Source organism: Scyliorhinus torazame, chromosome 12, assembly GCF_047496885.1.
Source record: "Scyliorhinus torazame isolate Kashiwa2021f chromosome 12, sScyTor2.1, whole genome shotgun sequence".
Classification (NCBI taxonomy): Eukaryota; Metazoa; Chordata; class Chondrichthyes; order Carcharhiniformes; family Scyliorhinidae; genus Scyliorhinus; species Scyliorhinus torazame.
The window spans coordinates 74,131,944-74,146,836 of NC_092718.1; the positions used below are offsets into that span (position 1 = coordinate 74,131,944).

A 14,893-nucleotide genomic window follows, 5' to 3' on the forward strand; every position below is an offset into this window, starting at 1 on the left:
CCCTGTGTGCTTTATAGTGGTGGTGTCCTGTCTGGTGATTGGTTGTTATGTGTTGTGTGTGTTCATTGGTTATCCTGTGTGTCAATCACTGCCTGTCTGCATCTCATTATGTACATGAGTGGATATTATGACATCTCCCCTTTTTGAAGTAAATTTTGGAACGTGGCGATATATATACATGCATGATTATATACAAGTGGTGAGTGAATGAACATATGTACATGGGAAGGTGTCTATCGTGCAGATACAGAGCAAACTGAACAAAATTTGCAAGATTTAAGTCTATAGATTCAGTCTTTGTGGCGGGTGACGAATTCTTGTTGATCGCCTCAGAGGTGGAGGGGGGGACGCCGGCACCTGGACAGGCGGGATTGCTGCCATGTCGGTGGCCTCATGGAGAGGCGGGATCGCTGCCAGATCGGTGGCCTCGTGGTGCAAGATGTCCGGAGGAGGCATGATGACATGCGGAGAAGTGCGGCCAGGCGGTGGGCAAGGAACTTTTCGTAGCGCCCTCCTGTTGCGCCATGGAATGGAGCCATCAGCCATTTTGACAATGAAGGACCTGGGGGCAGCCTGCCTGATGACAATAGCTGGGGCTGACCAACCTCCCTCAGGCAACTGGACGCGAACAACATCGTCTGGAGCTAGCGCAGATAGATCCTTGGCATGAGCATCATATGTGATCTTCTGCTGGTCCCTGGATCGCTGCACATTCTGCAGCACCGTGAGGCGGTCAAGGTCTGGAACATGGATGGCTGGAACAGTCGTCCTCAGGTTGCGGTTCATGAGCAGCTGCGCCGGAGACAAACCAGTCGACAGAGGGGTTGCCCTGTATGCCAACAGCATCTGGTTGAAGTCCGAGGCTGAGTCTGCAGCCTTGCACAGCAACCACTTGACAATATGGATCCCTTTTTCGGCCTTCCCGTTTGATTGCGGGTAATGGGGACTGGATGTGATGTGACTGAAGTGGTAGGAGCGTGCAAAGTCGGACCACTCTTGGCTGTAGAAACATGGGCCATTGTCACTCATTACTGTGAGTGGTATGCCGTGCCTGGCAAACATCTCTTTGCAGGCTTTAATCACTGACTTGGACGTGAGGTCCGACAGTTTCACCACTTCCGGGTAGCTGGAGAAGTAGTCGACCAAGAGCACGTAATCATGCCCATTTGCGTGAAAGAGGTCTATCCCCACCTTGGACCACGGAGAAGTCACGATCTTGTGCTGTTGCAGTGTTTCCTTGGTCTGAGCTGGTTGAAACTTCTGGCATGTTGTGCAGTTGAGGAACGTGTTGGCAATGTCCTGGCTGATGCCAGGCCAGTAGACTGCCTGCCGAGCTCTGCGTCAACATTTTTCGACCCCAAGGTGACCCTCGTGGATCTGTCTGAGCACCATGGCTTGCATGCTTTGGGGAATGACGATTCTATCGAGTTTAAGAAGGATCTCCGCGACAACCGTTAACTCGTCCTTAATGTTGAAGAACTGGGGGCACTGCCCCTTTTGCCAGCTATGGGCAAGGTGGGGGATCCAGCGGGTGCCAGGTCCCGGAGGGAGACTGTGTCCTGCCACCCGTCCTGATGTGCCACGTAGGCATATTGTGGGTTAGCGTGGAGAAGCATAACCCGCTTGACCAGGGGATCGGTTTTGTGGTTCCTTGCATGCTTCTCTTCTGGAGGAGGACAGGCCCTGTGGCTGTCAGCCAGGGCGGGAGCGAGATCCCTGAGGTGGACTTCCTGGGGAAGGCAAACATACGCTCATGAGGAGTTTCGCTGGTGGCAGTACACAGAAGCGACCGGATAGTGTTGGGGCAGTGGGGAAGGGGAAGTTGCAGGAGGGGGCGCATGCGGTCGGGATCGGGCCCTAGGACTCCGTTTTCCACAACGTAGCCGAGGATGGCTAGGCTGTTCGTGAGGAAAACGCATTTCTCCTTATTGTAGGTGAGGTTAAGGAGCTTAGTGGTGTGGAGGAAGTGCCGGAGGTTTTCGTCATGGTCCTGCTGGTCATGGTCGCAGATGGTGGAATTATCTAAGGACGGGAACGTGGCCCGCAACCCATCCTGGTCAACCATTCGGCCCATTTCTCGCTGGAAGACCGAGACCTCATTGGTGACGCCGAAGGGGATCCTGAGGAAGTGGTAGAGGCGGCCATCTGCCTCGAAGGCAGTGTATTGGCGGTCCTCCGGGCGGATAGGGAGCTGGTGGTACGCGGGCTTCAAGTCAACTGTGGAGAAGACTCGATACTGCGCAATCTGGTTGACCATGTCAGATATGCGGGGGAGGGGTTACGCATCGAGCTGCGTGTTCCGGTTGATGGTCTAACTGTAGTCGGTGACTATCCGGTGCTTCTCCCCATTCTTGACGACCACCACTGGGGCTCTCCAGGGGCTGTTACTAGCCTCAATGATCCCCTCTCGTAGGAGTCGCTGGCCCTCTGACCTGATAAAGGCCCTGTCCTGGGCACTGTATCGTCTGCTCCTAGTAGTGACGGGCTTACAGCCTGGGGTGAGATTAGCGAAGAGCGAGGGTGGGGCGACCTTAAGGGTCGCGAGGCTACAGACGGTGAGGGGGGTGCTGGGGTCCATCGAACTTTAAAGTAAGGCTTTGGAGGTGGCACTGGAAGTCGAGCCCCAGTAATAGGGCAGCGCAGAGATGGGGAAGGATGTAGAGCTTAAAGTTAGTGTACTCTACGCCTTGTACAGTAAGGGTCGCGACACAGTGCCCCCGGATTTCTACTCAATGTGATCCGGAAGCCAGGGAGATTTTCTGGGTTGCGGGTACGATTGGGAGGGAGCAGCGCCTTACCGTATCTGGGTGTATGAAGCTGTCTGTGCTCCCGGAGTCGAAAAGGCAGGCTGTCTCGTGTCAATTGATCCGGACGGTCATCGTAGATTTTGTGAGGTGATGAGGCCGGGACTGGTCGAGCGTGATGGAGGCGAGTATCGGAAGGTGATGGGTAGGCCGGTCGGAGGTAGCGGCGGCCAGCGTACGACCGGGTGAGCAGGGCTCCCGGGAGGCTGCAGAGTGGTCCCAAGATGGCGGCCCCCATGGGTCGCGCGTGGCGGGTGGCATCGGAGATGGCGTCAAAGATGGTGGCCCCACGGGTCGCACATGGCGAGTGGCAGCGAAGATGGCGGCAAAGATGGCGGCACCCACGGGTTGCACATGGTGGGTGGCGTGGCAGTTGGGGGCGGCCCCGGCAGGCAGCAGGCAGCGCTGCTGGGCCTAGAAGTTTTAGGGAGAGATCGGGCCTGGCAGGCTTTCGCAAAGTGGCCCTTCCTCCCACACCCTTTGCAAGTCGCGATCCGTGCAGGGCAGCGTTGTCTGGGTTGCTTACCGTGGCCGCAAAAGTAGCAATTCGGGCTTCCGGCGTTGGCGGGCTGCTGCGCGGCACAGGCTTGCGCCGCATTCGGGTCGGGTGATGGTGGCGCCCACGAGGTCCACGAGGGTGCCGTGCGGTCAGCGGTGTAGGCCTCCATGTTCTGGATGGCCACCTCCAGCCTGTTTGAGAGCAGCACTGTCTCTGGGAGGCCGAGTGTACCCCCTTCTAGCAATCGCTGGTGGATGGAGCGTGATTTCATGCCCGCAACATAGGTGTCCCTGATCAACAGCTCCGCGTGTTGAGTAGCCGATACCGCCTGGCAAGCACAGTTCCGGCCGAGTACCCGCAAGGCACGCAGGAATTCGGCTTGTGATTCTCCAGGGCGCTGTCGCCTCGTGGCAAGAAGGTGCCGAGCGTACACCTTGTTTACAGACTTAACATAGTGTCCCTTCAGCAGCATTATCACCTCCGTATACGAGGGGGTGTCCCTGATGAGAAGGAAAACTTGCGGGCTCACCCTGCGTTGAGCATTTGCCGCTTTTGGTGGTCGGCGACGTCTTCAGTGGAGGACCCAAGGTACTCTTCAAAGCAGCTTAGCCAGTGCTCGAATGTTGCAGTGGCGTTGGCTGCCTGTGCGTCCAGCTCCAGGCGATTAGGCTTGAGCGATGAATTCATCTTAGAAGTTTAGCTTATTAAATTGATATGCCACCAATGAACACAAGACCAGTGGTGAACGTAACTGAGGCTTTAATAAACTAAACAGAAAGCCTCCTGGCCTCTGATCCCGAACTGGGGCAGAGGCGGAGACTAGCCAACTTTATACCGAGCCCGAGGGGAGGCGGAGCCATCAGGCAGTGGTTTACCACATTACATATAATACAGTAGCCGTTTACCACAATACACATATACTACAGTGGTTTACCACGCACACACACACTCTCACACGCACTCTCAAACACAGTCTCTCTCACACACGCTCTCACTCTTTATCTATCTCTCTCTCTCTCTCATACTCTGTCTCTCTCTCTCTCTCTCACACTCTCAAACACAGTCTCTCACACACACTCTCGCACTCTCTCTGTCTCTCTCTCTCTCTCACACACACACACTCACACACAGTCTCTCTTATACACACGCTCACTCTCTCTCACTCTCTATCTCTCTCTCTCTCTCTCACAGTCTCTCTCTCTCACACACACTCACAAACACAGTCTCTCTCACACACACTCTCACGTTCTTTCTCTATCTCTCTCTCTCTCTCTCACACTCTCTCTCTCTCACACACATGCTCTCACACACAGTCTGCCTCACACACACTCTCACGTTCATTATCTATGTCTCTCGCCCTCTCACACTCTCTATTTCTCTCACACATGCTCTCACACACAGTCTCTCTCACACACACTCTCAAACTTTTTCTCTCTCTCTCACACACTCTTTTTCTCTCTCTCTCACACACCCGCGCTCACACACAGTCTCTCTTATACACACTCTCACACTCTCTCTCTCTCACACACATGCTCTCACACACAGTCTCCCTCACACACACTCCCACGTTCATTATCTATCTCTCTCTCTCTCCCTCTCACTCTCTCTCTCTCTCACACACATGCTCTCACACACAGTCTCTCTCACACACTCTCACGTTCATTCTCTATCTCTCTCTCTCTCACACTCTCTCTCTCTCTCTCACACACACTCTCACACTTTTTCTCTCTCTCTCACACACTCTTTCTCTCTCTCTCACACACACCCACTCTCACACACAGTCTCTCTTATACACACTTTCACACTCTCTCTCACGCTCTCTCTCTCTCGCACTTCCTCTCTCACAATCTCTCACAGTGCATTTCTCCCCTTAGTGACTCTCCAACAGCTGCCTGGAGTGGTTCCAGTGAGGCAGTCTGCTTGGTGGACATTGCAATTAATAGGGAAGTAGAGGAAGGAAACACTCCAGATATTAAAACCCGATAAGTTCTATACAGCTGCCACCCCTGGGAACAGAAAATTGAGAAACCCCTCTGGGGAGCCCACGTTGGATCCAAGATATCAAAAACACATTCAACTTACAAACCTCAGATAGAATGGGAGACTAACTGAGGAGCAAAGCAAAGCTGAGATAGGATATCCATCCCAGCAGTAATGTACCCTCCTTAACAGATTGTGAAACCGGGTCACAAGTCGGAATGACAGTTTGACACTCATGAACAGGGGTCCCTGACGGAGAGACTCCCTCATTAACAGGGGTCCCTGACGGAGAGACTCCCTCATTAACAGGGGTCCCTGACGGAGAGACTCCCTCATTAACAGGGGTCCCTGATGGAGAGACTCCCTCTTTATACAGGGTCCCTGACGGAGAGACTCCCTCTTTAAACAGGGTCCCTGACAGAGAGAATCCTCTTTAAACAGGGTCCCTGACGGAGAGACTCCTCTTTAAACAGGGTCCCTGACGGAGAGACTCCCTCTTTAAACAGGGTCCCTGACAGAGAGACTCCTCCTTTAAACAGGGTCCCTGACGGAGAGACTCCCTCTTTAAACAGTGTCCCTGACGGAGAGACTCCCTCTTTATACAGGGTCCCTGACGGAGAGACTCCCTCATTAACAGGGGTCCCTGACGGAGAGACTCCCTCTTTAAACAGGGTCCCTGACGGAGAGAATCCCTCATTAACAGGGATCCCTGACGGAGAGACTCCCTCTTTAAACAGGATCCCTGACGGAGAGACTCCCTCTTTATACAGGGTCCCTGACGGAGAGACTCCCTCTTTAAACAGGGTCCCTGGCGGAGAGACTCCCTCTTTAAACAGGGTCCCTGACAGAGAAACTCCCTCTTTAAACCGGGTCCCTGTCAGAGAGACTCCCTCTTTAAACAGTGTCCCTGACGGAGAGACTCCCTCTTTAAACAGTGCCCCTTATGGAGTGACTCCCTCTTTAAACAGGGTCCCTGACAAAGAGACTCCTCCTTTAAACAGGGTCCCTGACAGAGAGACTCCCTCTTTAAACAGGGTCCCTGACAGAGACACTCACTCATTAACAGGGGTCCCTGACGGAGAGACTCCCTCTTTAAACAGGGTCCCTGACGGAGAGACTCCCCCTTTAAACAGTGTCCCTGACAGAGAGACTCCCTCTTTAAACAGTGTCCCTGACGGAGAGACTCCCCCTTTAAACAGGGTCCCTGACTGAGAGACTCCACTCCCTCTTTAAACAGGGTCCCTGACAGAGAGACTCCCCCTTTAAACAGGGTCCCTGACAGAGAGACTCCGTCTTTAAACAGTGTCCCTGACTGAGAGACTCCCTCTTTAAACAGTGTCCCTGACAGAGAGACTCCCTCTTTAAACAGTGTCCCTGACAGAGAGACTCCCTCTTTAAACAGGGTCCCTGACTGAGAGACTCCTCTTTAAACAGGGTCCCTGACTGAGAGACTCCCTCTTTAAACAGTGTCCCTGACAGAGAGACTCCCTCTTTAAACAGTGTCCCTGACAGAGAGACTCCCTCTTTAAACAGGGTCCCTGACTGAGAGACTCCCTCTTTAAACAGGGTCCCTGACTGAGAGACTCCCTCTTTAAACAGTGTCCCTGACAGAGAGACTCCCTCTTTAAACAGGGTCCCTGACGGAGAGACTCCCTCTTTAAACAGGGTCCCTGACAGAGAGACTCCCTCTTTAAACAGGGTCCCTGACTGAGAGACTCCTCTTTAAACAGGGTCCCTGACTGAGAGACTCCCTCTTTAAACAGTGTCCCTGACAGAGAGACTCCCTCTTTAAACAGTGTCCCTGACAGAGAGACTCCCTCTTTAAACAGGGTCCCTGACTGAGAGACTCCCTCTTTAAACAGGGTCCCTGACTGAGAGACTCCCTCTTTAAACAGTGTCCCTGACAGAGAGACTCCCTCTTTAAACAGGGTCCCTGACTGAGAGACTCCCTCTTTAAACAGGGTCCCTGACTGAGAGACTCCCTCTTTAAACAGTGTCCCTGACAGAGAGACTCCCTCTTTAAACAGGGTCCCTGACTGAGAGACTCCACTCCCTCTTTAAACAGGGTCCCTGACGGAGAGACTCCCTCTTTAAACAGGGTCCCTGACGGAGAGACTTCGGCCGGGATTCTCTGAAATCCCGACCAAGTGTTGACGCCAGCGTAAACCCCGGAGTGTTGAATGCCGGCGTCAACGGGCCTCCTGGCCCAGCGATTCAGCGGTCTTCAGGGGGCCACCATGGCATGGAGTGCTGCGCGCTGCTCCAGCGGCGAAAGACGGCCCTGCAAGGCCGGCGTGGGTCCGGGAATGTGCGCGACAGCCGTCACCGCGCCGGCGCATGTGCGTGGTTGCCGTCTCCGCGCGGCGGCGCGCAACATGGCGGAGATCTCCAGCGGGCCTGCGTGGAAGGAGGTAGGCCCCCTCCAGATCGAGGGCGCCCACCAATCGGAAGCCCTTGATCGCGGGCCTGGACCCCGTGATGGCCCCCGAAGTCAGATCCACCTGCCCCCCCCCCCCACCAAGACGCCCACCGCAGCCGCGCCTCCGAGCTCCCGTCGGGTGGTACCAGGTTGGAACCACGCCGGCAGGACTCAGCGGAACTCGGCGGGAGTTCAGCCGGTCGATCGCTGAGAATCGCCGCGGGGACCTCTTTCAGTGGCCCCCGACCACCGCCCCGGCGACCTCATGGGAGCCCGCAAAATCCTGGTTGCCGGAGAATCACTTCCCGGCATCGGAGCAGCGTTGCGGGAATTTCCCACGTCCCCGGCGCTTCTCAGACCCGGCGTGGGCTCGGATAATGCCACCCCTCCCTTTAAACATGGTCCCTCATGGAGAGACTCTGGGCTGAATTCTCCGTTCCTCAGACTAAGTGTTGACGCCATTGTGAAAACGGTGGAGTTTCACGACGTTGTCATCGGGTCCCCAGCTACAGCGATTCAACCGCTCCCAAGGGGCTAGCAGGGGTGGATCGTGAGTCACAACACTCCGTTAATGGACCGGCAGCTGATTCTCCGGTTCCGTGATTGACGCGACGCCATGGCTGCACGTAATGGATTCTCTCCCTCACACACACAAGCGTCGCAGGTAAGATGACCGCAAGGAGGGCAGTTCTGTGATTCTGGGAATCCAAATTGGAGACCCTTCTTGACTCCGTAGAGGAGAGGAGGCTGGTGCTGTACCGCGGGCCGGGACGGAGGTCAGCAGGCATCATCGTTCGCCGTGCCTGGGCGGAGGTGGCAGGCACCGTCAGCACTGTCAGGATGGTGGCCCTGACTGCATACCAGTGCAAGAAAAAACTGCACAACCTCCTCAGGGCAGCCAGGGTGAGTACCCAGCTCTGTGCCCCTGGTAACAAGCACCCTACCCACCACTCACATGACCCCCTCACAGGGGGACGGTCGGACTCCCACCCTGATGCACATGGCTGCACCCACCCATGCCGGCAATGGCCGGGTGCCCTGGGCACCAATGCCATCAGAGACCCAACCCCTGGGCTGCATGCGTCAGGCCATCGAACACTGTCGCTGTTTGTCTTTGCCCCCTGCCCCCAGGACAAGGCCGCACATAACCGCCAGGAGCGGGAGAAGACCGAAGGGGGACCACAAGACCTGTGTCCCCTCACCTTGCCCGAGCAAAGGGCACTAGACATTGTCGGTGGACCGGAGGAGAGGGATGTCACCTACGTGGAGCTCGGTGGCGCGCCACAAAGTAAGACCCCCTGCCTGGTTGCGGCTTCTCACGACACGTGTATGGCCACCCCAACCCCCCACATCCCTCACCCCCCACACACCCCTCACCCGATACCCCAACCCCCCATTGCCCCCAAGAAATCCAAGAACCGACTGGGAGAGCAGCCAGAACACCAGGCCTCTGGTGATCCAGGGGACCACTACCCAGGAGACCACTACCCAGGGGATCACTACCCAAGGGACCACTACCCAAGGGATTACTACCTAGGGGACCACTACCCAGGGACCACTACCCAGGAGACCACTACCCAGGGGACCACTACCCAAGGGACCACTACCCAGGAGACCACTACCCAGGGGACCAATACCCAGGAGACTACTACCCAGGAGACCACTACCCAGGAAACCACTACCCAGGGGACCACTACCCAGGGGACCACTACCCAAGGGACGACTACCCAGGAGACCTCTACCTAGGGGACCACTACCCAGGAGACCACTACCCAGGAGACAACTACCCACGGGACCACTACCCAGGGAACCAATACCCAGGAGACCACTACCCATGGCACCACTACCCAGGGGACTAATACCCACGGCACCACTACCCAGGAGACCACTACCCAGGATACCACTACCCAGGGGACCACTACCCAGGGGACTAATACATAGGAGACCACTACCCAGGAGACCCCGGACTTCGGGTCGGATGAGGACATTGACTTTCTGTCACTGCTATCTCCAACACTCTCCACCATCTCAGAGGTTATCAACTCGGTTGGGCAAATTAGTGAGGAGGCTCCTGGGACACTTACTGGTGCGCACCGCACAGTCGTTCCGGTACAGCAAGTGGCAGTAGGAGCAGCCGAGGGGCCGGACGGTCAGAGGGCAGCCCAGCCCCAGCAACCAGCTGCCGCCCAGACGGGTCCCGGGCTCCTGGAACATCCAGTCCCAGCCACAGTGCAGGTGCAGGCGGAGACCCAGGGACTAGAGGAGGAGATGACGGCCGGCTTCCAGCACCTGCAGGGGCAGGTGGAGGAGCCCAGCTGCCTGCAGGGGCAGGTCATGCATGCCACCCAGTCCGAAACCACACGGGTGGTGTCCATGGTGGAGGCAATGGGAGTGACGGTGTCGGACATGGGTCAGAGTGTGCCTTTCACATCTTTTGTTCGGTCTGGGGGCCCATTAGCACTCTTTCCTCCTTGGTTTCTGTGGCTAATACCACCCGGTTTCCCTGGGTTTCTGTGGCTATGACTCATCTTTCATTCTCACTCCACAGTATAAATATTTCCCACTTTCTCTGTCTGTTAGCTTTGACAAAGAGTCATCGGACTCGAAACGTTAGCTCTTTTCTCTCCCTCCAGATGCTGCCAGACCTGCTGAAATTTTCCAGCATTTTCTCTTTCGTTTCAGATTCCAGCATCCGCAGTCATTTGCTTTTATCCAGTAATTCAGAGACCCAGGATAATGACCTGGGGACCCACGTTCGAATCCCACCACGGTAGGAGATGGAATTTAAACCCAATAAAATATCTGGAATTAAAAGTCTAATGATGATCATGAAGTCATTTGTCAATTGTCGTAAAAACCCATCTGGTTCACTAATGTCGTTGAGGGAAGGAAATCTGCCGTCCTTACCTGGTCTGGCCTACATGTGACTCCAGACCCACAGCAATGTGGTTGATTCTTTCCAAAGGCTGGTGTAGACTCAATGGGCCGAATGGCCTCCTTCTGCACTGTAGATTCTATGACTTTTAATTTAAGGTTCTGCCTCCATGTCCTCAAGACCGCCCCGCCCCAGCCAGTGGGAATAGTTACTCTCTGTCGACCCCTATCTATTCTGCTTCATATAATCCTCAACTCCCACTTTCCCACCTTTTCCCCATAACCCTTGATTCCCTCACTGATTAAAATTCTGTCTATCTCAGCCTTTAACATACTTAATGACCCAGCCTCTACAGCTCTTTGCGGTAAAGAATTCCACAGATTCGCTACCCTCTGAGAGAAGAAATTCCTCCTCTTCTTAAATGGGGGATAGTCCAAGACTCTCCCTCAGGGAGAAACATCCTCTCAGCATCTACCCTGTCAAGCTACCCGAGATTCACGGCTTGGGTCACTGTCTCAAAAAAGTCATCTCTCTTTCTTCTAAACGCCAATGAGCACAGACCCAACCTGCTCGACTTGTCCTCAAAAGAAAATCCCTTCATTCCCCGGATCAACTCAGTGAACCTATGGTCGGCATGGTAGCACATGGGCGGGACGGTAGCAGATGGGCGGGATGGTAGCACAGTGGTTAGCACAATTGCTTCACAGATCCACGGTCCCAGGTTCGATTCCCCGCTGGGTCACTGTCTGTGCGGAGTCTGCACATCCTCCCCGTGTGTACGTGGGTTCCCTCCGGATGCTCCGGTTTCCTCCCACAGTCCAAAGATGTGCAGGTTAGGTGAATTGGCCATGATAAATTGCCCTTAGTGTCCAAAAAGGATAGGTGGGGTTACAGGGATAGGGTGAAGGTGTGGGCTTAAGTAGGGTGCTCTTTCCAAAGGGCCGGTGCAGACTCAATGAGCTGAACGGCCTCCTTCTGCACTGTAAATTATATGATTCCATGATTCTGGACAACCTCCAATGTCAGTATATCTTTCTTTAGATAAGGAGACCAAAGGGACCCTTGTGTAGTTTTAGCAAGACTTCCCTATTGATATACTCCAATCCCTTTGAAATAAAGGCCAATGTTCCATTTGCCTTCCCAATAACCTGCTGAACGTACATGCTAGCTTTTTGTAATTGATGCACGAGGACCCCTAAATTCCTCCGTGCTGCAGCTTTCTGCAGTCTTTCCCCATTTAAATAATATTCAGCTCCTTTATTCTTCCTACTTGAAGTTAAATGTGCATAACTTCACATTTTCCCACATTATGGGCGAAATTCTCCCCCAACGGCGCGATGTCCGCCAACTGGCACCAAAGACGGCGCCAATCAGACGGGCATCGCGCCGGCCCAAAGGTGCGGAATGCTCCGCATCTTTGGCGGCCTAGCCCCAACATTGAGGGGCTAGGCCGACGCCGGAGGGATTTCTGCCCCGCCAGCTGGCGGAAATGGCGTTTGTTGCCCCGCCAGCTGGCGCGGAAATGCGGCGCATGCGCGGGAGCGTCAGCGGCCGCTGTCAGTTTCCCGGCGCATGCGCGGGAGCGTCAGCGGCCGCTGTCAGTTTCCCGCGCATGCGCAGTGGGGAGTTTCTTCCGCCTCCGCCATGGTGGAGGCCGTAGCGGAGGCGGAAGGGAAAGAGTGCCCCCACGGCACAGGCCCGCCCGCGGATCGGTGGGCCCCGATCGCGGGCCAGGCCATCGTGGGGGCACCCCCCGGGGTCAGATCGCCCCGTGCCCCCCCCCCCCCAGGACCCCGGAGCCCGTCCACGCCGCCTGGTCCCGCCGGTAAATACCAGGTTTGATTTACGCCGGCGGGACAGGCAATTTCTGGGCGGGACTTCGGCCCATCCGGGCCGGAGAATCCAGCGGGGGGTCCTGCCAACCGGCGCGGCCCGATTCCCGCCCCCGCCCAATCTCCGGTACCGGAGACTTCGACGGGGGCGGGGGCGGGATTCACGGCGGCCAACGGCCATTCTCCGACCCAGCGGGGGGTCGGAGAATGGCGCCCTATATTCCAGCTGCCTAGTTTTTGCCCACTCGCCTAACCTGTCTCTATCCCTCTGTAAACTCTTTGTGTCATCCTCACCACTTTCCTCCCTGCCTATTTTTGTGTCGTCCACAGACTGGGCAATAGTACATTCAATAGTACATTCAATCATACACTCACACACACACTTTGACAGAGATTCATCCAGACTCAAAACGTCAGCTCCCTTCTCTTTCTCTACAGATGCTGTCAGATCTACTGGGATGATCCAGCATTTTCTGTTTTGTTGCAATTGTGTTAGAGTTAGGTTTCGGATTAGGTTCCCCCATCCAAGTCCTTAATGCTTACTGTGAATAATTGTGACATCATCTGTGGAGGCAGAGACAGACTTCACATTTTGAGTTATTCCATTCCTGCGGTCAGTGTTCTATTAATAATAATAATAATCTTTCTTATTGTCACAAGTAGGCTTACATTAACACTGCAATGAAATTACTGTGAAAATCCCCTCGTCGCCACATTCCGCCGCCTGTTCGGGTACAGGGAGGAAGAATTCAGAATGTCTAATTCACCTAACAGCATGTCTTTCGGGACTTGTGGGAGGAAACCGGAGCACCCGGAGGAAACCCACGCAGACACGGGGAGAACGTGCAGACTCCGCACAGACAGTGACCCAAGCCGGGAATCGAACCTGGGACCCTGGAGCTGTGAAGCAATTGTGCTAACCATTGTGCTACCGTAGAACCTACCGTGGAAGTTAGCCACTCTAAATAATGTTTGGGCAGTTTTAGGGGATTGGTGTGAAAGATTCCCGATTAAAACAATGATTCACACCTTCTTTTCTGATAAAACTCTGGTATTGAGAGGGTTGTCTTACCTGCTGTGGCGCTGCCCAGTATGAGGATACAGGCGTAGATACTTGCTCGGAGTGTCATGCTCTCTCTCTCTCTGCTCTCGCTGGCTACCCCTCTGATAACAGATCGAAGTGGAGATTGTGGCAGGCTTGATGAGTGTTTGAGAGTGTGTGTGTGCTTTCAGTCCTTGCCTATTTATCCCATAAGACATGCAAAGGAACAGCGACACTTCCTTCCTCCTCCCCATCCTGGAGCAGTCTTATCTCCCCATCTCCTGCACGTTCCATGGCCCCATTAGGAGAGTTCCTTTCAAATCATTGACTTCTGTCGGCCGTGGCAGGCGCCAGACTGACCTCCACCCGGCTGACAAAGGGCTTGGTGCTGACACGCAGCCACCGTACAGATAGATACCTTCTCGGTGCCATGGGCATCGGAGAGCATCACACACTCACACACACACACACACACTCATGCGCACTGACTCACACACACTCACATACTGACACACACACAGTCACACAAGCACTCGCACACACTCTCGCACACTACCACACACAGACTCACATACTCACACGTACCTTCACACACTCACTCACACACACACACTCTCACATTCACACACTCACACACAGGACACCATCGAGACTTGCCACCTCAGTAAAGATGCAGAACAACACACATGCTGAGACAAAAGCCCTGAGAGACAGAGACACAGGCGTACAGAGAGACAGGCACACAGACAGACAGGTGAAAAGAGACACATGTGCAGAGGGAGACTGATGCTCAGAGAGACAGGCGCACAAGGAGGCAGATAAGCCGAGAGAAAGGCACTCAGGCAAGAACACATTGAGACAGGCGCACAGAGAGACTGATGCGCAAAGAGATCGGTGCACAGGGAGACAGATGAACAGAGACATAGGCGAACAGAGGGACAGGCAAACCAAGAGAGGGAGAAACTCAAAGAGACAGGCACACAGAGAGTCAGGCGAACAGAAAGATAAGAGTACAGAGAAACAAGCATACCGAGAGAAAGGCACTCAGAGAGACATGTACACATTGAGACAGGCGCACGGAGAGACCAACGCACAAAGAGACCGATGCACAAAGAGACTGATGCACAGGGAGACAGATGAACAGAGAGACGGGCGAACAGAGAGACAGGCGAACAGAGAGAGGGAGAAACTCAGAGAGACAGGTGCACAGAGAGACCGGTGAACATATAAGAGTACAGAGAAATGAGCATACAGAGAGAGAGGCACTGAAAGAGACAGCACACAAAGAGACAAGCACAAAAAGAGACGAGAGCACAGGGAGATGGTAAACCAAGTGGCAGGCGCATAAGGAAACAGGCGCGCAGAGATACAGGCACACAGAGACGCACATGCACAGGGAGCCAGGTACACAGAGTGACAGATGCATAGATGAGAGGCACACA

General features: G+C 54.6%; 1 protein-coding gene across 3 annotated transcripts in view; it reads right to left on the minus strand.

The window, feature by feature from the left end:
* The window catches only part of LOC140386484 (neural cell adhesion molecule 1-like), a 91,006-nt gene extending 76,192 nt beyond the window's left edge, over positions 1-14,814 (minus strand). Inside the window, exon 1 of one of the 3 annotated variants that reach the window (XM_072468872.1) lies at positions 13,482-14,814. In XM_072468872.1, the coding sequence (XP_072324973.1) occupies positions 13,482-13,539 (58 nt within the window). In that variant the 5' untranslated portion in view covers positions 13,540-14,814. The remainder of the gene's footprint in view (positions 1-13,481) is intronic. The other 2 variants (XM_072468873.1, XM_072468871.1) reach the window with 2 other exon arrangements.
* Positions 14,815-14,893: the final 79 nt, after the last annotated feature.